The following is a 24,056-nucleotide window of genomic DNA, read 5'->3' as shown; positions in this document are numbered from 1 at the left end:
TAAAAGCAATCAAGTATTGCTTACCTACATACATATATACATATGTGTATACATATCTGAAAGGTGAAAAATCAATTAGACAATAGTAAATGCTATTCTATAACGTTTTATTAGATATTCACATATGTTTCTCTTGAAAGTTAACAAAGTTTTTACAAATATTAGGGTTATTAACATAATACATTAATTTCTCTAACCTCTATATCAGTTTGCTTCCATTTCAATGTATTTCCCAATTATATTTTATCTTATATAAACTTTTGCGGTTTGCCATACCCCCTGTGGGCGGACATATGTATATCCACCTAACCAAAGTTTTTTCGTCTTGGGGGCATCCCGAGTATGTATACCAAATTTGAGGTCTCTAGCATCAATAGTGTCAAAAATATAGCAGAATTTAAAAATCACTATATCTTCAGGTCCGATTTGGTACGTCCCCTAAAGGCGTACATATATCCGCCATAGCTCGTGATCCTGGATGATCGACGCGGATCTACATTCCAATATGATTTCTGCTATATAGGAAAATACATTTTCCGATTTGCGCGTCCCTAGTGGGCGGATCGGGAACATTTTAACACGTCATAAAGCGGAGAGTATGTGTTTCAAATTCCAAGACTCTAGCTTTAATAGCGCCGCAATAAACATACGGACAGACAGCAAGACGGACATCGCACAAAACCAATGTACTCAATTAACTTTCGTGAATGAGCATGAAAATAAAAATCGTATTTACTTTACATTTAAACTCGATTATGTGCAACAAACTTTTTATCTTAGATCTCGATTCGGATTCAGCATAGCTTAAAGAAGGGAATTACTTTCTTATACAATTTTTGTGTGATTACTTATAATATAATACGAAAATATAGTTCATTGAATACATTTGCATGAATGAATTATTGTGCTAATGGCTTTGATTTCGAGTACTGGAAGAGTTTTACATGTTATTGCAAGGGATGTCTTCTGTTAAGAGGCCCTTCTGCTTCTGTTTCTGCTTCTGTTGCAGATACAACTTCAATTTGTAAGCTGTGAGTCTGTAATGTCGACTGCAACAATTTTGTAGCGCTTGGGATGTTGGGGTATACATACAATGCTTTACATTTAGATAGATTCACGCGGACGCCGCGGGCCGGCACGTTTGTCGAAAGGGGAAGTCAACAATTCTGCCACAGACTATTTTTATGTGCTACGGCGTTTTACTGTGCGGCGGCAACAACAACAGCAGCAGCAGGCAAAACAAGTCGCCAAACGGGTTAATGACGGCCAGAGAAGCGTACTATGCCGAATAATAGAATGACAAGCAGAGAGAGAGTGAGAGAGTAAGATAGAGAAAGAAGGAGAGGAGGCAAGAGAAGCAAAGTCGCAAAGGAACCGAAGTAGAGGCAGCGGTAACGGCAGAGATACAATACAGCAGCGGCGGCAGCAGGTCGCTTGGCGCTTTTTGCTGCCCGCGTGGAGGCCTACAAATACACACACACAAACACTAAAACAGTAGCACCAACTCACACACATATACAGCGTGACTGTCCCACAGAGATCGACAGACACAAATACACTGTCAAATAAACACATCATAACACACACTAATGCACACACACATGAGCGCATTCATGCATACATATACACATATGTAAATGGAGAAACGACAGCTAAACAAACAGCAAGAACAACAACGTTGAACGTCGCGACATTTGCTTTAGCCCTAGCCCCAATCTTTGAGCTTTTCGCTTTACGTTTTTCGCTTTTACACGCTATGCTTGCCCACTGTTTTTCGTTCTTGTTCTTGCTCGAACGATTTCGTTTCCATTCGTTTCGTTTCATTTGAGATGGTTTTTGGGCTTTGACGTTGCTGCTGCGGCTGAGGCTGCCGCTGTTTGGCTGCTTGACTGAGGCAGAAGCAGACGATGAAAACAAAAACGTATGTGAAAAGACAGAATAATAAGGAATATAAAGAAGCGCCAGAAAGCATGTAAACGGAAAAAGAAGCCGAGAGAGCTGAAGTAGTGGGTGTTAAAACAGTATGGCAGGAGGGGTCGGCGTTGTCGGCTTTTAAACTGCACTTACCGCACTAACTGCAATCAATTACGTTTACGTTTATTTTTCGCATTACATCAATTATTTTTTGGATTTGTTATTGCACATATAATCTCAATAATACTTTGATATACTATAAAAATATATGTAAATATATTTATGTACACGCACTCTTTTCATTTCTTTCTATTTCCCTTTTGTTTTGTTATATTGTGTTATAAACAATTTGTTGTATGTATGTATTTTCTATTTATTAGTATATTGCTCAGAGATTGACATTTGTATTTTATTTATGTTTCGCATTTGCTTACGTCTCGCGCACGTTCAACGGCTTTGCGCTCAATACGTCGTATCGTTACTTGCGTTGCCACTGAACTGCACACATTGAGTGCCAATAAGAGACTGAATCGTATGTTTGCTGTTGAGACAACAACCACGGCTGATTCTGTTACTGCTGCAGCACGATTGAGTGATGCTCTGACGTCTTTGTGGTGACGACAGGGTACAGACAACTTGCCATAGTTATTAACAAATTAAAATAAAGCTAAAACAAAAATTTGGAAATTACATTAACCAAAAAACGTTAAAAAATGTATTGATTTTATATTTAAGTAACTGGTAATAAAAAGTTTTTTGTGCTCCACTATCCGATTTGGTCTTCCCAACTGCTTCTTACACTGCTTGTTCTGTTAATAAAATTAAATATATACATTTTGCACTGCTTAGGCTGTTAAATGGTTTTCTGTTGCAATTTCAGTGTGCGGTCCTGTGGCGCAATGGATAACGCGTCTGACTACGGATCAGAAGATTCCAGGTTCGACTCCTGGCAGGATCGGGTTTTTTCTTTGTTTTTTGTTCTTAATTAATATAATTGTTTTTGCCCTGGTTTAAACAACACTACTCATACGTTTGTGTGTAGTATATGAATTCATATATTTATATATACATATGTACTATTTGTATTTCAATCCACGGAATAAACTGCTTGACAAAATGTGCTTTGAGACATTTTGAGTGAGTGGTCCTGTGGCGCAATGGATAACGCGTCTGACTACGGATCAGAAGATTCCAGGTTCGACTCCTGGCAGGATCGAGTTTTTTATATTCTCATTTATTAATAATGAGTAAAATGAGACAAAGTAGATCTTATATTTTCTTAAGATAAGAAGTATAAATGTGCATTTTCGAAACCGTGAACTAAAAAGCAAGCCATGTGTTTTTATTGTTAAGAATGTGTAATACTTTGTATGTTACATAGACAAGAGGGAAATTGTTCCTTATAGAAGCAGCTTTAGATTTTAATATTAGATAACACAAAATTTGCCTTTATTTATAATTTGAATTTGAAACTATTCATATTGTGATGTTGGTCAACACCAAAAGCGCCTCCCATATGGTCTAGTGGCTAGGATATCTGGCTTTCACCCAGAAGGCCCGGGTTCGATTCCCGGTATGGGAAGATGATTTTTTTATTTTCTTTTTAAGACAATATTAGATATTTATAAACATTTGTCTAATGATATATATTTTTATATTGTTTGAACTATGATTAAATATATACATTATTCAGCGGTAAATAGCAACTTAGAAAATGCATACATTCAACATCCAATTGCAAGCGTAATATATTATATTTTCAATTACGACTTTCTGATGATATGCAAATCACAAGAGATTTGCAGCGCACATAGTATATGCACAACCATGAGGGTGTACGCATCAAGTCCTTTGAATAAGAATCATTTGGATGTCACCTTAAAAGTCCTTGACGTTGCATATTTGCACACAGCTGATGTGGCGTTTTACTGTTTGCAATGCACCCGTCCCCATTTCATGGCAAACTTTGTACACTTTCCGCTGCTTAGCATAAAACGACACATAATCCACACGCTCCACACGACACCTCTTGATTTACTTTCAGGCAGAGTCTCTCTTCCCCTGAGGAGACCAACATTTATTACATCTAAAAAATGAAAATTGAGAAAAATGTTGTAAAATAAATATACAGCAAAATTAAATTCGATCCTGCCAGGAGTCGAACCTGGAATCTTCTGATCCGTAGTCAGACGCGTTATCCATTGCGCCACAGGACCGGTGTTTGTTGATTGTCAAAACTCACCAAATGATACTAGATATTGTTCAGCTTTTATGTAATACAATTATCAGCGGCAGATTTAAAATTGTGTATGTTTATAGTAATAAACAAAAGTTAATTATATTAATGAGATTGTCTTATCTATTTATTTATATTTATATTTATATTTATATTTTATTTTTAAGCCCCTTAAGTAACAAGCCGAGGGCCTTAGCGTTTTACGTTTATTATTATATTATATAATCTGCAATAAGTAAATAAAAATACTTTAACGTAAATTGTTAAAGGTAAACTGAAATGAATAATAAAAATAAAAAATTCGATCCTGCCAGGAGTCGAACCTGGAATCTTCTGATCCGTAGTCAGACGCGTTATCCATTGCGCCACAGGACCGTTGTGAGATGTGTGTTTTGAGCCATTATAAATGCATTCCCAACGATAAGTTATGACTGCATTACCGACACGTAAGCAGTGATAAAGACTTATATAAACCAGTTTAAAGATTGCTTCAAAGGTCTGCATCTAATTAAATCCGCCTGCAAAATAAATTTGTCATTTTATCTTCATTGATAAATAAAAAGTAATTTAATAACTAGTTTATTTTTATTTTAGTTTGATGAAAATAAGGTAAGTTTATATATATAAACGTATATATATATATATATGATATGTGAAACATTTGATAGACTAGTAGTCTTATTATAGTTTTAGCAACAGAGAGAATATATCCCATATTGTCTAGTGGTTAGGATATCCGGCTCTCACCCGGAAGGCCCGGGTTCAATTCCCGGTATGGGAAATTAAGTGACAAATTTTTTCTTACAAAATATTTTTATAATCACTCACAAAAGTCAAATGAGTGTATTGGATTTGTGCAGTGTCCGTCCGTATCAACGCAATTTATTTCGGCGCGATTAAAGCTGGCGGCATGAAATTCGGACCACATACTCGTGTATATCCCCGATTTATATTTAGGGGCGTGGCGAGTTGAGAAAAACTGTACTTCATACAGTATTACAGGTACTACTAAATTGCCGATGGGATGTGAATGTGTGCAGAATTGCAGCTGGTAACGCCCGACAGCAACGTTCTTACGAATTTCTCAAAATTTCAGCTATCTAGTTCTTCAGCTTCTAACAAATCGGAAAATGCATTTACCGATTTACCACGCCCCTGGCAGATCGGGAAAAGTTTACCACTTTATAAATTGGAGATATACACCACTATCTGTTCCAAATTTGAAATCTTTAGCTTTGTTAGCGCCGAAATAAACTGCGTTCATACGGACAGACGAACAGACGCCAAGACGGACATTGTACAAAACCAATGTACTCATTTCACTAAAAATGCCTTCAACTTAACCTCGAATCATCCTTGTCCCTCAGAGAAACTCGCGCATATCTTGTCAAGGATATCCCATGGACAATTATCGTGCAGTCAAGTTGCTGGGCAAATGTGTCATAATGAGGCGAATGAAGCGCAGGAAGAGGGTAAGTTAGGTGGTTAGTAGGAGAGGAAAGAATGGCAGGAAAAGTAGGAGGGGCAGCAATTGTGGCTAATGCAAAAAGTTACTCTTTTACTTGCTCCACAAGATGACGTACCAAAGTGCAACAGCTGTGAGCCCTTGTAATAGCCATGTAAGGACACTATTGTTGTTGCTGGTTTTGTTGTTGTTTTATTACATACACACACATAGAAGCACTTAACACACTTGATGCAATTGTCATTTTACGCAGCGAAAATGTCGCAAATGAGAGCAGCAGAACTGGGTACACCGTGAAGATACTTAGCTGCATTTCAGCCACATAATGTTTGCATAATGTGGATAATTACAAAAGCAGTATCATCGTTGGCATTAAGTGTTGTTTCCAAATTTTTTAATACCCAGTCAAGAAAGCTACCGGGCGCCATTTAACTGGAGAGTAGCTATTAAGTAGTTTAGATTCTTGGCTATTACTATTCAAAGTATATTGTTCAATATTAAATTATTAGTATCCTAGACACTTGAATGATGTAAGATCTTTCTTTTTATACCCTGAACCCATAGAAAATGGGAAATCAGGGTATAATGGTTTTGTGTAAAAGTATGTAACAGGCAGAAGGAATCATCGCAGACCCAATAAAGTATATATATTCTTGATCAGCACGACGAGCTGAGTCGATATAGCCCTTTCCGTCTGTCCGTCCGTGCGTCCGTCCGTCCGTCCGTCTGTCCGTATGAAGATATAAAAGCTCAGAAGATATAAGAGCTAGAGAGCTGAAATTCTGTGTGCATATTCGTCTATACCATACGCAGTACGAGTTTGCTTTATTTTTTCGATAACTCATTCGATAACTTTTTTATCGAAAATAATCGAAAATTTGATTTTGTTTTGTGAGCCTCATAGGAGTACTATTAGACGTGGAGACTTCAGATTTACTGTGTATATATATATGATGAATACAAAAATTTTGCAATCAACAGATTTCGGATACCACGCCTTCAATTTGTAAAAAACGTATTTCAAGTACTAGAGACTTGTGCTTTGGATATAATTACGCCCTGAAAATTTCATTAAGATCGTGTGTTTACAAAAAAAGTTATTCACCAAGTAAATTCTCATACTATTGCCCACACTGCAGCGCAGCCCAAGTGCAGTCGCTGCTTACTGCGCAGTTAGCAGAGCGCGGGTGCGTGAGGGTGGATGCATGTGTATGTATGTGTGCGTGCATAAAATAAGTGCAGAATGATAAGAATATCAGCTTGGAGGGTTCAGGGTATCTCCTAGTCGAGCAGTCTCGACTAGAGTCTTCTTACTTGTTCAAATTGGCCTCGATGTAAATATAAGTATATCTGTTTTTGTTTTAATCAATGTGCACTTTACGCTGATTTGCGTCTACCAACCCTTATTATCACAAAGAATTTTTGACAGCTTTTTTCTAAATACCACATTTTTAGTGAGCTTTGAGTCATTCGTCTTTCGTTAACGACCATACCACGCTGAATACATCGTTTCTCGTCAGATCGCCGAAATTAAGCAGCATCAGACGCGGTTGAGTACTTAGTTGACGGGAAAAATAGAAAATTGGAATAGGAATTGGATTTGAAAATTGGAAACCCTGATTTCTGGTTTTGTGAAAAGTATGTAATGAATACGCGTGTTTACCATACGCAGTATCAGTGTGTCTTATTTTTTCAATAGCTTTCTTATCGAGAATGATCAAAAAATCGATTTTGTTTATTTAGCCTCATTTGAATACTATTAGACCTGGAGACTTAAGAAAACATTTCGTAATTTATAGATTTTAGAAACCACGCTCTGAAATTTTCATTAAGATTGTATGACTACAAAATCAATTATTCAACAAACAAATGCTTATCATATTTTCCACAATGCAGCGCAGTCGCTGCTTATTGCGCAGTTAGCATAGCGCGTTCTTATACGTGCGTGTGGGTGCATGTGTAGTGCAGAACGATTAGAATATCAGCTTAGTGGGTTCAGAGTATCTCCTATTCGAGCAGTCTCGACTAGAGCCTTCTTTCTGTTTTACTTACGAGGCAATTGCTCGTGTTTAAATTTTAATTGATGGAATGTTTTAATTGTTAAATGAATATCCCAAACTTCCTTTTTTCAAAGAGATTTTACGAGAACTCTCATATAGATAAATAGGTTACAAAACGGTTAAGGCCGACGCCGTTGAAAATGGAAAGTGATAGCTAATATATAACAATTTATATAAATATTAGGATTGAGCTGACTTACTTTACTTTTTGTACTTTTTATACTCATTCATTCAAAACTATATTGTTTATATATCTCGGCATTTCTCTTCAATTTTAAATTCGAGCGTTTTTAACTAAATTATTTTAAATTATTTTTAATCTTTATTGATTTTAAGGGCTGTAATCGAAAAAAAATCTATCTTCTACAATTGTGCTACAGCACGAAAATAAGATATTTGCAGATTCCTTTTTGGGTCATGAATGTGGATTATTTAGTCAGTAACGCGTCAATTACTATAACTGTCGGCAGAGTTCTTGTTTGTGTTATGTAACCAGGCTCCAGGAACTGAAGTTTGAATTTGCTGACTATAGTTAACTGCTGCTAATATGCAGAGATACATGTATTTTATCCTCTTTTCTTTCAGGGTATATTCTAACTTTCGGACATACATCTTAAAATAAACGTGCACAAATGCCAAACGACATAAAATTAAATGATATACTGCATTTAAGCCAATTCACAGTTGACTTGCTCTACAGAATCGAGGGGGCGAGTTTCAGTTTCAGCTCCGCTAGTACGCAACAATTTGGAATGACATTCTGTTGACCTTGTCGCATTGCAAAGGGCCACAGCTGCAAAATACATTTCCCGATTCTACTTACATTTTCCCCATGTGCTATTGAAAACTGCGCGTAAGTCGCACGCAATATTAATACCCTATGAATGAAGAAGTGTATGGTTGTTTGAGTAAGCATAGGTTATTTTTTATTTTTAGCCTTAAAATTATTATTATTATTACTATTTTTTTTTTTTAATGCTAAAAATATGTTTTTGATTAATAAGAAGAGTAATAAATATCTTAGGACTCAGCATTGTAATACAATTTAAAAATATTTAAATGTAATTTTTCAATCTTGAAGATTGTGTTTTGGACCAAATTTTCAGCTTAACCACTTCTCGGTCTGCGGCTCTAGTTGGAATCCGCCATTAGCCCACATTTAAATTCCAGCAGACATTATGTATGCTTTAGCATTAGCTCTTTTATAATATATTTGGAAACGTTCAAATTAAAAGTGTATGTATTATCTCTATAGATGTATATACTTTTAATGCTAAAAACATTTTATTCGGAGGATTGAGATAATATGAACAAGATATGACATGTATAAAACAGTCTTTACTTAGGATATTCATTTTTACGGGGTATTTATCGGTTGCTAGCATGTACAGTTTAAGCTTAGATCCAAGTTTGGTTACCTTCGCGCTGCGTTATATTCATTTTTATTGAATTGCATTGGCAAAGCCATCGAACAACAAAATCCACTCAACTAGACAGAAACTCAGAAAGTTAAAGTCGAAAGTTTTTGAGAATTTGATGGCTGCACCTGCAGTCAATGCGTATAACTGTGCGAGCCATTCAATTTAATTAGCTCTACTGTGCAGTATATTCCACCAGATTAGCCATCATTAAAGCCAAAACTCTAACTGGAACTTAGATAAAGCTTCGCCTTGAGCACAAATTGCATGCAAATTGACATAAAATTAATAAACACGCAAATTGCATCATTTTTCGAGGGGAAAGTTAGCTGCAGAGATGAGTCGCGACGTTCTGAAAGGGCTGGCCAGTACAGCTCTAATTAGCTGGAAACTCTACCCCACGAACCTTGAACTGGTACACGAATTTGTTAATTAAGTAAGGGAGTCGCGCAACATTACCGCGCTTTGACAGCGTTGACGGCCATTGTATAAGAGCAAAAAACCTATATAAAAAAAGTGCGATAAAATCTTAATGAAGCATTGGATTTTGTGCAGTGATTTGGCAAAGAAAAAAAAGAAAAGGGACGCAAACGTTCATTTATTGCAAATGTAGTGAGATGCGTTAAATGCAAATACCAATAATAACAACGGTTATTAGTTCGTATTGCATACGGTGGAATTGTAATAACATATAACGCATATAACTCAATAAATAATTAGGAATTAATCAGGAAAATATAAATAATTGTTTTGTTTGTACTAAAAACAATAAAATAAGTTGTTGGCACATGCCAACAACACGCGGTGTTCCCAAGCGGTCCCCTCATTTGATATAGATTTGTATATTTTAAATGTATAACCTATGTATGTTTGCTAGACAATATAGGCTAACCTCTCATAAGGTTTAGCTGTTATCAAAGCAGTTCATTTACGTTTCATTACTGTATTTGAATTTGTATTTGAACTGCTTGTTTTTACAAACGAAGGAAATCTGTTCTTTTGTTAATGCCAACCGTGCTCATGGTCTCACAGTTGGTTGGTTATTTTTCCAGACAATCGGTTGTCAACCCAACCGAATTCTATTAATTACCATTAGAACAGTTGAACACAACTTTAGCATTAAATATGCCAACTTCTGTACTGATATTTGGTAAAGAACTGTGCTAAAATGAGTACGAAACTGAATTGTGTAGGTGCTTCGTAGGTATTATCGATATCGTTTGTAATTGTGTTCAATGCGAATAGAGTGATAAAATGCTCAAGCACTTATAAGCAAAATTTTCGTGTTTGCTGGCTATAGCAGCCAGATTTCAAGTCGTGGATAGGTCGAGATGAGAACGACAACAATAAGGCGTACTAAAGTCCCTGCAAATACCAAAAAATTGTCTGTCCTATTTTTTGATCATTTTTTTTTTTTAGCTTTTTCAGTCATTTTTTCAGTATTTAAAAAATTACATCACTCTTCATAGTGAACTTTCAGTTGCTCGTGTTTCGCCAACGACCTTTCCACGCTGAATAGATCGGTTCTTGCTCAATCACCGAAACTAAGCAGCGTCCGGCGCCGTTAGTACTTAGATGAGGGACCGCTTGGGAACACGGCGTGTTGTTGGCATCTGTTGATGACAACTATTTTATTGATCAAATAACTTTTACCTAATTTCTTTTGTTGTTGTCTAGCTTAGCTTCGTTGACTTATAAATTAATTTTAATGTGCACACATATATATGTAGATATTCATGCAACACATGGTTGTTTTTCGCAGACAAAGCTGAGCTTGTCTCTGATTCCACTTCTATGCCATACGTATTGTTTTTGTTGGTTTTCATTACAAATATATTTTTAAATATTTCCAAGCTATTCCCTGCTTGAATATTCTGTAAATTTATTGAAAGATACTACTACAATACTTTTTTGGAAAAAAACTTAACCACCTGTTGTGCATTACTGTTTCTTTAATATGCACTTATTATTATAATTAGTTATTTTAAAAATTTTCTATTCAGTTGGTATTATTTTTATACTCATTCACGAAGTGAATTAGTATATTGGTTTTGTGCAATGTCCGTCTTGCTGTCCGTCCGTCCGTCCGTCTGTCCGTCTGTCCGTCTGTCCGTCTGTCCGTCTGTCCGTATGAACGCAGTTCATTTCGCCGCTATTGAAGCTAGAGACTTGAAATTTGGAACACATACTCGTGTATAGCTCCGATTTATAAAGTGTTAAAATTTTCCCGATCCGCCACTAGGGGCGTGGCATTTTCCGATATACCAGAAATCATGTTAGTTGAAGAGCTAGAAAGTTGAAATTTGGTATGTAGATCCGCGTTGACCCCCCAAGTCCAAAAAGCTATGGTGGATATATCTACGCCCATTGGGGGCGTGGCAAATCAGATAAAACTGTATCTCCTAAAGTTCTAAAGCTAGAACGTTGAAATTTCGCACGTGAGCTAATGCTATAATTCTATAATGATTGGTGAAAAAATTTTATGTCTACGCCTAATAGGGGCGTGGCAAATCGGACCTGAAGATATAGTGATTTTTCAAATTTGGCTATATTTTAGGCACTATTGATGCTAGAGACTTGAAATTTGGTATATATACGCGAGTTGATCTCCCAAGTCCAACAAGCTGTGGTGGATATATGTCCGCCCAAAGGGGGCGTGGCAAACCGCAAAACTTTATATCTCCTACAGTTTAAGAGCTAGAAGCTTCAAATTTGGATAGTTGAGTTACTGGTAACCTCCTCTATCGATGCCCCAAAAATAATTGTCACGCCTCTTTAGGGGCGTGGCATATCGAAAAATACCCTGTAATTTTCACATTTTTTGAGCGTAAGCATTCAAATTTTGCATTTACGTTACCGTTAGCTCTTTCTAAGAACTGGCCAAAAATGAGGTGTCTACGGCCACTAGGGGCGTGGCAATCGGCATTTATAGTATCAAATTGCGACATTTATATGATTGAGCTATCTATGTATGTACATGAATATACAAATAGGCTTACTAGGCATTGATAACACGGAAGGAAACATTTTTATAAAATCTAAAAATAAAATTTAAATATTTAAAAAATATAAAAGAAGCTAAAATAACAAAATTTGCAATTTACAAAAAAGAGTTTTCCGCGGGATTTGAACTCGCACCCAAGCCATGTTTGTCAAAATAACAAAAACAAATTTAACCGGTGCCTTTGCCGACAGCGATACCGCCTACTGTCAACAATAGTAATTAAAATGAAATCCAAAAATAAGATTCTTGTTATGAGAGTAGCGGATGGTAAACTCAAAAACAAAGCAAAAACAAATCAGTCTCATTTCAACGCTAGAGTATGCTTTTATGTGTACATACATACACACATACAAATGAGCGCGTGCATAAGAAAGGCTGGAATGCTTGATGCTACATATGCGTGCAGACTTATGTGCATACATATACATGCATATATGCGTACATACATATATGAGGGCTATTTAAGAAGAAACAAATTAAAACTTATAAAATTGTTCAATTAGAAAAAAGAATAAAATAAATATCTATTTTATAAAAACGAAATATGTATGAAAAAAATACGCAACATTGAAGGGGCTTTGAACCTCCGCCACTGTAACATAACTTACGACGCCTCTATCACCCACGCTATCGTTTTGCTTGACAATCTGTTAGCTAAAATACAATAAGCTAATAACAGAGCGTCATCTGACAAAACTACAACAACAGCTAGAAAATCCAGAAATCAATCGCAATTCTTAGAATGCTAAAAAGCGCACTGTTGTAATGTAAGCAAACGCTAAAGAATCTGCAATAGGTGTGACCGAAAGCTATTAACGAAAATTACCATACATTTGTACTCAAAAAGTGCACGATCAATATAATAATTATCGATTACTCGATAAAAATTACCAAAAGCTACAATTTCTTTAAGGCCAAATTAAATTTGAAATAAGAATAAATTTTTAAATATTTCCAAGCTATTCCCTGCTTGAATATTCTGTAAATTTATTGAAAGATACTACTACAATACTTTTTTGGAAAAAAACTTAACCACCTGTTGTGCATTACTGTTTCTTTAATATGCACTTATTATTATAATTAGTTATTTTAAAAATTTTCTATTCAGTTGGTATTATTTTTATACTCATTCACGAAGTGAATTAGTATATTGGTTTTGTGCAATGTCCGTCTTGCTGTCCGTCCGTCCGTCCGTCTGTCCGTCTGTCCGTCTGTCCGTCTGTCCGTCTGTCCGTATGAACGCAGTTCATTTCGCCGCTATTGAAGCTAGAGACTTGAAATTTGGAACACATACTCGTGTATAGCTCCGATTTATAAAGTGTTAAAATTTTCCCGATCCGCCACTAGGGGCGTGGCATTTTCCGATATACCAGAAATCATGTTAGTTGAAGAGCTAGAAAGTTGAAATTTGGTATGTAGATCCGCGTTGACCCCCCAAGTCCAAAAAGCTATGGTGGATATATCTACGCCCATTGGGGGCGTGGCAAATCAGATAAAACTGTATCTCCTAAAGTTCTAAAGCTAGAACGTTGAAATTTCGCACGTGAGCTAATGCTATAATTCTATAATGATTGGTGAAAAAATTTTATGTCTACGCCTAATAGGGGCGTGGCAAATCGGACCTGAAGATATAGTGATTTTTCAAATTTGGCTATATTTTAGGCACTATTGATGCTAGAGACTTGAAATTTGGTATATATACGCGAGTTGATCTCCCAAGTCCAACAAGCTGTGGTGGATATATGTCCGCCCAAAGGGGGCGTGGCAAACCGCAAAACTTTATATCTCCTACAGTTTAAGAGCTAGAAGCTTCAAATTTGGATAGTTGAGTTACTGGTAACCTCCTCTATCGATGCCCCAAAAATAATTGTCACGCCTCTTTAGGGGCGTGGCATATCGAAAAATACCCTGTAATTTTCACATTTTTTGAGCGTAAGCATTCAAATTTTGCATTTACGTTACCGTTAGCTCTTTCTAAGAACTGGCCAAAAATGAGGTGTCTACGGCCACTAGGGGCGTGGCAATCGGCATTTATAGTATCAAATTGCGACATTTATATGATTGAGCTATCTATGTATGTACATGAATATACAAATAGGCTTACTAGGCATTGATAACACGGAAGGAAACATTTTTATAAAATCTAAAAATAAAATTTAAATATTTAAAAAATATAAAAGAAGCTAAAATAACAAAATTTGCAATTTACAAAAAAGAGTTTTCCGCGGGATTTGAACTCGCACCCAAGCCATGTTTGTCAAAATAACAAAAACAAATTTAACCGGTGCCTTTGCCGACAGCGATACCGCCTACTGTCAACAATAGTAATTAAAATGAAATCCAAAAATAAGATTCTTGTTATGAGAGTAGCGGATGGTAAACTCAAAAACAAAGCAAAAACAAATCAGTCTCATTTCAACGCTAGAGTATGCTTTTATGTGTACATACATACACACATACAAATGAGCGCGTGCATAAGAAAGGCTGGAATGCTTGATGCTACATATGCGTGCAGACTTATGTGCATACATATACATGCATATATGCGTACATACATATATGAGGGCTATTTAAGAAGAAACAAATTAAAACTTATAAAATTGTTCAATTAGAAAAAAGAATAAAATAAATATCTATTTTATAAAAACGAAATATGTATGAAAAAAATACGCAACATTGAAGGGGCTTTGAACCTCCGCCACTGTAACATAACTTACGACGCCTCTATCACCCACGCTATCGTTTTGCTTGACAATCTGTTAGCTAAAATACAATAAGCTAATAACAGAGCGTCATCTGACAAAACTACAACAACAGCTAGAAAATCCAGAAATCAATCGCAATTCTTAGAATGCTAAAAAGCGCACTGTTGTAATGTAAGCAAACGCTAAAGAATCTGCAATAGGTGTGACCGAAAGCTATTAACGAAAATTACCATACATTTGTACTCAAAAAGTGCACGATCAATATAATAATTATCGATTACTCGATAAAAATTACCAAAAGCTACAATTTCTTTAAGGCCAAATTAAATTTGAAATAAGAATAAATGCCCCCTTGTAAACATAGCATCATGTATACGGACTGTGAATGAGTATTCCGCAGTCGGTAGCGCCCGACTGCAACGTTCTTACTTGTTTATGATAGCAAATTTTATTGGACAATATTTTACGAATCATATGTTCCCCTGTTCACACTTAGAGCATTTGTAATTCCTTGCAACCTTGTTAGGCAATGACAACTAGGGGCTCGGTGAAAATTGAATAAACGTACACGCAGCCAATTTCGAGCACAAGATGAATATCCCAGCTATAAAACGAGAGCTATGCGTTGGATATCCTATTGACGACCTTCGTTTAACGTTCTGTGAAACTGGCCACCAAGCAGATGACGCTATTCAACCCCACCTAGTCTTAGTTGCAGCTACAAATACAGCTACCCCAACACCAGATTCGCATAAATTAAGTGGAAGCAGCAGCATTGTCCTTCAACCTATCGTCTGATTCTCACAGCGCATTTATTTTGCGTGACTTTTGTAGTCAGCTGCACGTCTTGCTCCTTTTAAGCGTTGTCTCTGTTGTTGATGCTGTCGTTCACGTACTTTGCTCCCAGTTTCCTGCAGCAGAAGCCAATTTAATTGCAATTTTTCCTGCAGCCAGCGCCAAAGACAAATAACCAAAGCTAATAGATCATGTCATTTTGTCAACAAGTTTTACAATCTAATTGCGAACATTCACAAGAGCTAACAAAGACGTATACTTTGAACTTCAATTGAAAGAGCGACAATTTACTAATTTCTATTTAAACTCGATATTTTTTTTAATATAGCTAATCATTTATTTTAATTAATATAGCTTATCCAACTCGCATATGTTATTATGACATTTTTTTAATACAAATTATAATTAATTTTAAGAAGTTATTATAAGTTCTTGGCAACTTTTTTGTTAATTTTTAGGGAATGATCTCTTATGGTAGTTCCTTGAAGTTATTTGGGTGTCAGCAGATCAGCAGCCCGGCTAGCTCAGTCGGTAGAGCATGAGACTCTTAATCCCAGGGTCGTGGGTTCGAGCCCCACGTTGGGCGAACACTGTTTTTTATTTGAATTTTCAACGATTACAAAATAAACATAAAAATTTAAGAAAGCTCTAGCGAGACTGCTCGATCTTTCAAAAATGATCACATAGCATTTTCGGTTTATATAGAAAAGTTTTCTGACAAAACCGCACATGCACACGCAGTGTGGGCTTAATATGGGGACTTAGTTATACTCATTCACGAAAGTGAAATGAGTATCTATATATATAAAAGAGAGTTGTGAAAAGTTTTCCAGCACTTATAACTCGAGATCTGCTGGACCAATTTTCATGGTTTTTGATTTGTTGGATTTGTCTCCGCTACGAGTAGGATAGTAGATCTTAAAAATACGGAACAAATTTCACGAATACTTGAAAAACGCGGTTTTTTCCCTAAAGATTCAAATTTCCATTGATACTCAGTAGGCTTGATAACAGTGACAGTTTTCGGTCCTGCTCTCATATTATACAATAGTATAGAAGTAAATAAACAAATGTAGTCAGTCAGTCTACGGCACAGCCTCAGGCGAACCTGACTATTCATAAAAAATCACATTTGATAAAAATAATACGCGTGCATACAGAAGCTCAATATCTCGAAAGTATTTGTTTGTCTCAAACATAAATTTGTTTAAATTATTTATATTTATATTTCTCGATTGATTTTATGTGGTTTTGTGCGAGGGCATATTCAGTATTACTATTAATAAAAATGCCGCGTCCTAGAAGATCTAATCTTTCCCGGCGGACCAATAATGCAACTAGGCAACGGAATAGCGCGAGTCAATTATCTGACGAAGAACGATAAATCGCTCGAGAAGGGCGCCGCGTTAGTACCCAGCCAAGAAGGGCCTTAATTCGTGCTTCTCAAAGAGCCAGTCCGTGAAACGGCAATAAGAAATAGTTCAAGCGTTTTATTATCCGGTGATTTCCGACAAACACTACCAGTAATTCCAAGATCTACTGCTGCCGACGAAATAAATGCTTGCCTCAAAGCATCAAAGCTGTGGCGATATGTAACCAAACTTCAACTGTCTGTAAATATGAGAGTTGCATTGTTAAACGATCTATCTGCTGATGATTTCTCGAAGCAATTGCTGAATATCGGTAATGGCCGTATTCCTGTTGACGAATCGAGTGGCTGGATTTCATTTACTCCAAATTTTTGCAATTTCGTCTCATTAAAAGATGAGGCTATCAACAAAGTATTTCAGAATATCATTGCTTTCCACAAAAATACTAAATGGCTAAAAATAAAGATGTGGATGACTTAATTTTATAATTCAAAATAACATCGTTGATACTCTGTATTCATTCAAATATATCGACTGTGTAACAAACGAAGAAGAAGCCACTAATTATCCAACTGAATTTTTGAGCACAATTTACAACTGAAGGTTGGCTAGGTAGTTATTATGCCTAGAAATTTAAACCAAACAAATCTGTGCAATGGAACGCGTTTAGTGATCAACAAATCACAGGGCCAATCTACAGTCCGAATCTCAGCTTTTTAGCTCTTCAACTAACGACTTCTGGTATATCGAAAATGCATCCGATTTGCCACGAGTATGTGTTCTCTAGCTTCAATAGCGCCGAAAAAATTGCAGTAAGACGCACATTGCACAAAACCAATAGACTCGTTTTACTTCTGTGAATGAGTATAATAAATAGAAGTGATTCTACGTGTAAATTTAAGATGTTTAATTGTAAAACACACAATTCACTCTTTTAAAAAATAAGAACAAGTTTGTTATTTCGATCCTACCAGGAGTCGAACTTGGAATGTTCTAGATGCGTATCCATTGGCCCACAGGACGAGTCCAAAACTAGAAACAAAAATATTTTTGTATATTGAAAATTTTTACATATATTCTAGATTTTATCTTTTACCATAGCTTTAAACTTTTTCAAAGTATTTTGAATGTGCTACTATATTTTGCATAATATTCTGGCTGTATGTACGATGAAGTACGTCCCCTTTAAGCCGAAGTAAGTTGTCCCGCAGGCGAGACCTTGCAAACAAATGTAAGAAGTTACTTTTATGCTGTCTTCGCAAATGCAAATGGCATGCCATTCAAACAAACAGAAATCATATTATCCATACGCCCGTTCGCCTTTCGAGCTTCGCCATTCGCCATTCCCCTATTGCTTTAACCACCAAAAGCAATTTTTGATTTTATATCACGAAACGCACCCCACTCGAAAAGTAAAAATGCAACGCTCTGTGCTTGCACATTTCGTGCTTGTAGTCCAATCCCAATGGGACTCGTAAACACTTTTGGCCAGCACGCAAAAGGAACATACAAGAAGACGGTAACGGTGTAAAGCTACAAAGGAGGGTGCACCCCAATATCCCAGCTCCGACAATTGCCAATCCTTGACCCGTCATAACGTTCTCTCCCCAGCATCGACTTGCTTTTTCCTTTTGACAGCTCAGTTAAATGAGATATGCTTTTTACATTTTTTCGATAAATTTCGTGGCACCCCAGCATTCGTAGCAGTGGATAACATTATTAGCGCAAAACTTTGCCATAAAAATGGCAAACGGATTTACGCAACGCTTAAAATTGAGATTTACTGTTAGTGAAATTTATAACAAACGAAAGAAAAAAACCCCTGCAGCGACAAATTTAAGGAGAAAAACTACTTAAGCTTCGAGCTTATCAAATGACATTGATGAATGCTTCGGGCAATTAACGTGAACCACGCCACAATTGTATAAAAGGCAGGGTCTGTCACTGCATAATTCACAAAATGAAGTCTTTAGGTATCGCTCTTCTTTGTCTCCTCGGCACACTGTCGCGGGCGCAGGAGCAGGAGAGACTAGTTCAGATTGAGAAGCCCATACCGGAGGAGGAAAATCCGTTGAAAATTTTCCTTCCAACATATTCAACGGGTGATTTTGCACTATCTGCATCTGTCAAAGTAATTAATGATAATACTTTAAATATTATAATTTATTGGAAATTAATTGTATACTTTTATGAAAACAGCTAAATTGGTTCCAAGCTGAAGCCACCTGCGCTTCTCAAGAAGGATATTCCTTGGTCACGTTAGACAGTCCTGAAAAGCATGAACGCGTATTTCTATTTTTGCTCAATTCGGGTTATTTTAATCTGCTTAACGAACCCGTTTGGACGTCAGGCTCGAACCTGGCCAACGCTTCTCAATGGAGTTGGTTCAACACTGGAGCTGCCTTAAAATATCGCAAATTTCAGACCACACCCAATTCCTCGTACCGCTGCCTTGGCCTTGCACGTACCGGTTACTGGATTCCTGAAGATTGCTATGCTCAACGCTTTTTCGTATGCGAAAAACGATGCGAAAAATGATTGGATTCAAATAAAATAAGCGTATTTCTTTTACTTTTCTGCTGATCTATAAAAGATTTATAATAAAAGGTTCTGATTGTAATAAATCTTTAATTTGATTTGAATTGTACAATGGTTGAAACATATGTAATAGGCATCAAATATATATAACCTTGAACAGGGCGGTGGTCCGAGTGGGTTTTCTTTGACCTTCAATCGCTCCATAAATTAATTTAGTTCTCACAGATTCTTTTTGCTACCCTGAACCCATTGAAAATGGGAAATCAGGGTATAATGGTTTTGTTGAAATGTATGTAACAGGCAGAAGGAGGCGTGGCAGACCCCACAAAGTATATATATTCTTGATCAGCTGGGTCGATTGAGCCCTGTCCGTCTGTCTGTCTGTCCGTCCGTCCGTCCGTCCGTCCGTCCGTCCGTCTGTCCGTATGTTTGAACGTGTCGATTTCAGAAGATATAAGAGCTAGAGACTTCAACTTTTTTTTTAAATGTCCGTATATGCAGCGCGCATATCGAGTTTATCATTAAAAAACGGTAACTATTCCAATACTTTTTTATCGATAAAAAACCTTATCGAAGATCACTTAAATATTTATATCTCCTACATCTTTCAAGCTATAGTCTCCAAATTTAAAATGTATATTAAGATGTATTTTAAACAATTTCGGTTTTTGTTAAAATTTAATCCCCACCCCTAAATCCACCCCCTCACCCTCATCTTTGTAAAAGTCGTATATCAAATACTAGAGACTTGAGCTTCGGTATACACATACATTTTAACATTATGATTACGTTCTGAAAGTTTCATTACGATCGTACGTCTAGAAATTAAATTATTCAACAAATAAGTTCTCATTATATTGCCAACACTGCAGCGCAACCCAAGCGCAATAGGTTATAAATTTATATCTCCTACATTTTTAGAGCTATAGTCTCCAAATTTTAAAAATATATTCCAATGCATTTTATACAATTTCGGATTTTGTTATATTTTGGATACCGGCTCCAAATTCACCAGAATCCCCAGTGAAGGTCAGATACTAGTATAGCTAATTGTGAATGATTTGACATGTTTTTTTTAAATGCCAAATATTCAATAGAATATGTAGATCATATGCTGAAAGTTTCATTAAATTCGGTTTAGTCAATCGACGTTAAAAAATAACAAAATGTTTGGCCAATTAACAAACGCACGTGCTGCAGCAACAGCAGTTTTCCAATACGTGTGCACACATACATTCAAACATCTTCTAGCACATTCTTAGAATCACATCAGCAATTAGTTTCCTTTAGTTCTGCTAGATGACGTTGCATCAGTGAATCTATTTCTGTTTTGACATTGCAAATAACAATAGAGGAGTGGCGTCATGGTAGAGGGTTCAAATCCTGCTGTGGGCATATTGTAGTTTTCTTTTAATTGCTTCAAAATTTTTATATATTTGATTAAATTTCTCTTATATTTTTTCAAAAATCGAAATTGAAATTTTAATCATACTATATGTACGTTTTTATTAGTTTGGTTGTTCTTGCACATTCTTAAAGTCACATTAGCAGTTAGTTTGACTTAGATTTGATAGATGGCACTGTAGCAGTGAATCTATTTCAGTTTTGACATTGAAAAACAGAACAGAAGGGTGGCGGCAAGGTAGAAAGCGCGGCGCTTGATCACGAGGATTAGGATTCAAACCCAGAGCGTGTCGTATTTCTTTATTTTTAATTGTTTCAAAATTTTTATATATTTAATTAAATGAGTTTTCTATTTCATTTATATTTTTAAATACATCGAAATTGAAATTTGAACCACACTAAATGTGCTTTTCTATTAGTTTGGTTCAGGGTAGTATCTAGTCGAGCGCTCTCGACTAGAGTTTTCTTACTTGTTATATATACAGGGGATCGTTTGCTGTTCTGCACGTTCTTTCGCATATGAAATAGTATTCACTGTAGCAATCTACACTGTACCAAGACTGATCCAATCCCATAACCATGCATCCCCCATTCCCAATAAAATCCATTTGTGGCTCATTATTTCCCCATTTCTTATAGCCCAGAGGTATTCCAAGGCCTTGCCACGTCCAAGAATTGAAATCTCCCAAGTTGCTGGCGCCAAGCCAGAAACCTTCTTGTCCCAGCAGGTGTCCTGGATAAAAGTTTATCGTTTGATCGATAAAATAAAATTTTATGATGCAAGTAGATACCATTGACAGCTATGCTATGCATCAGGAGGAGCTGCTGGTGGTAGCTTGTGACTGTAGCCAGAATCATATCGGATTTGTGACATATTTGATTCGCCTGGAACCAATTGACCTAATAGAAAAATATTGGATTAGATATATGCATACATATTTGCAGCTACAATAACTGAACCGTTCTTACCTTGCCAAAAGTTGCAACGATATATCTATCTTTGGCCGTCTGAAAATTCCCAAGGTGCAAACAGCAAATGAGAAGCAGAAGTCGAACCATTTTGTGAAGAATTTGTTCTGGTATTTTTGAGTGGTTGGGCGGTACTTATATTAACTCGATAAACATCGCGTCAGAAATCGCTCAGAAAGCAATTAGTTGTTCAGAAAGCAATTGAAGATGATGTCCATATTTGTTATAGGGTTGTTGAAAATAAGTTAAGCGGTCTTTTTCATTCAAATAAAAAACAAGTTAGAGCGTTGCAGTCGGGCGTTACTTATTGCGGAATACTCATTCACACCCCAGGGGCGTGGCAAATCGAGAAAAACTTAATTTTCTACAGTATTAGAGCAAAACTTAGCTACTAAATTGCTGATGGGGTATGAAGATGAAGATATTTATTTTCACAAACAAAATTTCCTCCCTTTAAATATTTTTTATTTTTACGACGATACCCAAATATAATTTTACTTTGGAACTCGTTACATATGATGATAAGATAGTTTTAACTAACTTGTAAATGACAATGATGGATGCCTTACACAATTTGATTTTAACGCTAAAAACTGCCTATAAAAGCAAACAGCCCGTGGAACTCTTCACAAAATGAAGTGTCAAGCTCTCTGTATTTTCTGGCTGCTCAGCGTTGTGGCATGGGCTAAATCTGAAGTCGATCCGTCCAGCGACAATGATATTGATGCTCAACCCGTTCTTGATTATTTCACTCATACTGATGAAAAGTATGGCCTAAGCCTGCACAAGGTAAAAGTAATTTGAAAGTTCACTGGACAAAAAACTATATTTTTATTATTATTTTTTTAATTATAGTTGACTTGGTATGAGGCACAGCTCTATTGTGCTACACAGGGGTATTTTCTAGCCAACATTCCTTCATATACTGCTCAGGTCCGCATAACAGATTTTATCCAAGGCTCTGGTATGGACAACCTTATATTAGTTACTAACGAACCCATCTGGGTCTCGGGTACAAATCAGGGACTTGCCACCCAATACGTATGGCATAGCAGTGGAGCTAGGTTTACTTATAAGAACTTTCTCAGGACCCCATCATCTGCCAACCGCTGCGTCGCAATAAATGCAATCACAGGCGACTGGACCGCTGAGAATTGCAGAGACAAGTATTACTTTGTCTGCGAAAAACACCCATGCACACCATAAAAATTTATAACGTACACGCATACTTTGAAATTGATTTATATTTACGGGCATAAAATAAACTAAATAAAAAATTTGAAATTACAATCAGAATCAGAAATATTGTCTATAATCCAAATAAAACTGAGAGGGGGAAGAAGTTCTAGACAGTTGGTTTTTGTTTACCGGGACTTCTATAAGTTAGAGGAGAGGACAACTACAAAAAGAATTATTCCAAAGTTATTTTTTTGAATAAATGATGCCCACTGTTTATTAAAAACAATGAAAAAAGTTGTTAACACTTGCGCCAACAACACGCGGTGTTCCCAAGCGGTCCCCCATCTAAGTACTAACCGCGCCCGACGCTGCTTAATTTCGGTGATCGGACGAGAACCGATGTATTCAGCGTGGTATGGTCGTTGGCAAAGTGCTAGCGGCTGACTATTCACTATAGATGTGGTATGTTAGAACAATCAGTTGGGAATTTCAGCAACATTCGAAACACAAAATAGGGGTTGGTTTTCAAGTGAAGTCATCCCTTAAATTCCATTGGGCAGAGCACATGTATGGCACATACATAGAGCGCATTGCAGTTACTGTTAAGAATTTCGTAAGTCATATGTTTATATATCACGACAAAGAAACCAATTCTATTAGATTTGAATTTATTTACGTTGGAGGTATTCTTTGATTTGTTGCATATATGTAAGGATTCGAATATAAAACAGTACTCACTACAGCAATCCTTATAATAATTTTATGGCGAGAATCGCATCAAAAGTCGTTCAGAAAGAGCAACTAAGCTACATATATATAAATAACAAATGTACTTGGTTTCTAGGAAAATACAAAACTTTTTATTCAATAGCAACAAGTATTGACTTTACAAAATTGTCTCCCATACTAAAACTTAAGAAATGCTCTCTTTAGTGTTTTGTGTTGTCTGGAATTTAGTGCTTAGACTAAGGAGATAAATATATAACTATTCACTTTGTT

General features: G+C 36.3%; 3 protein-coding genes and 8 non-coding genes across 11 annotated transcripts; 7 read left to right on the top strand and 4 right to left on the bottom strand.

Annotated features, from left to right (window-relative positions):
- The first annotated feature begins 2,799 nt into the window (after positions 1 to 2,799).
- TRNAR-ACG (transfer RNA arginine (anticodon ACG)) lies at positions 2,800 to 2,872 on the top strand. Its single transcript has one exon. It is a non-coding gene; the product is annotated as a tRNA-Arg (tRNA).
- A 185-nt stretch (positions 2,873 to 3,057) lies between these two features.
- On the top strand, positions 3,058 to 3,130 carry TRNAR-ACG (transfer RNA arginine (anticodon ACG)). The gene has a single exon. It is a non-coding gene; the product is annotated as a tRNA-Arg (tRNA).
- A 294-nt stretch (positions 3,131 to 3,424) lies between these two features.
- Positions 3,425 to 3,496, top strand: TRNAE-UUC (transfer RNA glutamic acid (anticodon UUC)). Its single transcript has one exon. It is a non-coding gene; the product is annotated as a tRNA-Glu (tRNA).
- A 561-nt stretch (positions 3,497 to 4,057) lies between these two features.
- TRNAR-ACG (transfer RNA arginine (anticodon ACG)) lies at positions 4,058 to 4,130 on the bottom strand. Its single transcript has one exon. It is a non-coding gene; the product is annotated as a tRNA-Arg (tRNA).
- A 322-nt stretch (positions 4,131 to 4,452) lies between these two features.
- On the bottom strand, positions 4,453 to 4,525 carry TRNAR-ACG (transfer RNA arginine (anticodon ACG)). The gene has a single exon. It is a non-coding gene; the product is annotated as a tRNA-Arg (tRNA).
- Positions 4,526 to 4,859: 334 nt separating this feature from the next.
- Positions 4,860 to 4,931, top strand: TRNAE-CUC (transfer RNA glutamic acid (anticodon CUC)). The gene has a single exon. It is a non-coding gene; the product is annotated as a tRNA-Glu (tRNA).
- Positions 4,932 to 16,110: 11,179 nt separating this feature from the next.
- TRNAK-CUU (transfer RNA lysine (anticodon CUU)) lies at positions 16,111 to 16,183 on the top strand. The gene has a single exon. It is a non-coding gene; the product is annotated as a tRNA-Lys (tRNA).
- A 2,721-nt stretch (positions 16,184 to 18,904) lies between these two features.
- On the top strand, positions 18,905 to 19,591 carry LOC108653048 (salivary C-type lectin 1). Its single transcript, XM_018103326.3, has 2 exons — positions 18,905 to 19,098; positions 19,167 to 19,591. The coding sequence occupies exons 1-2, from the start codon at positions 18,928 to 18,930 to the stop codon at positions 19,503 to 19,505; spliced, it is 510 nt and encodes a 169-aa protein (XP_017958815.1). The 5' UTR covers positions 18,905 to 18,927; the 3' UTR covers positions 19,506 to 19,591.
- A 1,788-nt stretch (positions 19,592 to 21,379) lies between these two features.
- LOC108653116 (C-type lectin mosGCTL-1) lies at positions 21,380 to 22,016 on the bottom strand. Its single transcript, XM_018103430.3, has 3 exons — positions 21,879 to 22,016; positions 21,701 to 21,809; positions 21,380 to 21,642 (listed from the first exon to the last, which is right to left on the bottom strand). Exons 1-3 carry the CDS (start codon positions 21,966 to 21,968, stop codon positions 21,383 to 21,385), a joined length of 459 nt encoding a protein of 152 aa, XP_017958919.1. The 5' UTR covers positions 21,969 to 22,016; the 3' UTR covers positions 21,380 to 21,382.
- Positions 22,017 to 22,486: 470 nt separating this feature from the next.
- On the top strand, positions 22,487 to 23,174 carry LOC108653040 (C-type lectin mosGCTL-7-like). Its single transcript, XM_018103320.3, has 2 exons — positions 22,487 to 22,667; positions 22,734 to 23,174. Exons 1-2 carry the CDS (start codon positions 22,512 to 22,514, stop codon positions 23,082 to 23,084), a joined length of 507 nt encoding a protein of 168 aa, XP_017958809.1. The 5' UTR covers positions 22,487 to 22,511; the 3' UTR covers positions 23,085 to 23,174.
- Positions 23,175 to 23,365: 191 nt separating this feature from the next.
- Positions 23,366 to 23,484, bottom strand: LOC115564417 (5S ribosomal RNA). The gene has a single exon (XR_003980618.1). It is a non-coding gene; the product is annotated as a 5S ribosomal RNA (ribosomal RNA).
- Between the last annotated feature and the right edge of the window lie 572 nt (positions 23,485 to 24,056).

Source organism: Drosophila navojoa, chromosome 5 (assembly GCF_054131105.1).
Source record: "Drosophila navojoa isolate 15081-1374.11 chromosome 5, UAZ_NAV_1.0, whole genome shotgun sequence".
Taxonomy (NCBI): Eukaryota; Metazoa; Arthropoda; class Insecta; order Diptera; family Drosophilidae; genus Drosophila; species Drosophila navojoa.
This window is presented reverse-complemented; position numbering and strand designations above follow the sequence as displayed.

Bases quoted from the DNA above. Each gene is read 5' to 3' on its own strand.
- LOC108653048 (XM_018103326.3), top strand. From the start codon at position 18,928: ATGAAGTCTTTAGGTATCGCTCTTCTTTGTCTCCTCGGCACACTGTCG. The intron at 19,099-19,166 runs GTAATTAATGAT...TTATGAAAACAG, and splicing joins CACTATCTGCATCTGTCAAA to CTAAATTGGTTCCAAGCTGA.
- LOC108653116 (XM_018103430.3), bottom strand. From the start codon at position 21,968: ATGGTTCGACTTCTGCTTCTCATTTGCTGTTTGCACCTTGGGAATTTT. The intron at 21,810-21,878 runs GTAAGAACGGTT...TTTTTCTATTAG, and splicing joins TCGTTGCAACTTTTGGCAAG to GTCAATTGGTTCCAGGCGAA. The intron at 21,643-21,700 runs GTATCTACTTGC...ACTTTTATCCAG, and splicing joins GCATAGCATAGCTGTCAATG to GACACCTGCTGGGACAAGAA.
- LOC108653040 (XM_018103320.3), top strand. From the start codon at position 22,512: ATGAAGTGTCAAGCTCTCTGTATTTTCTGGCTGCTCAGCGTTGTGGCA. The intron at 22,668-22,733 runs GTAAAAGTAATT...TTTTAATTATAG, and splicing joins ATGGCCTAAGCCTGCACAAG to TTGACTTGGTATGAGGCACA.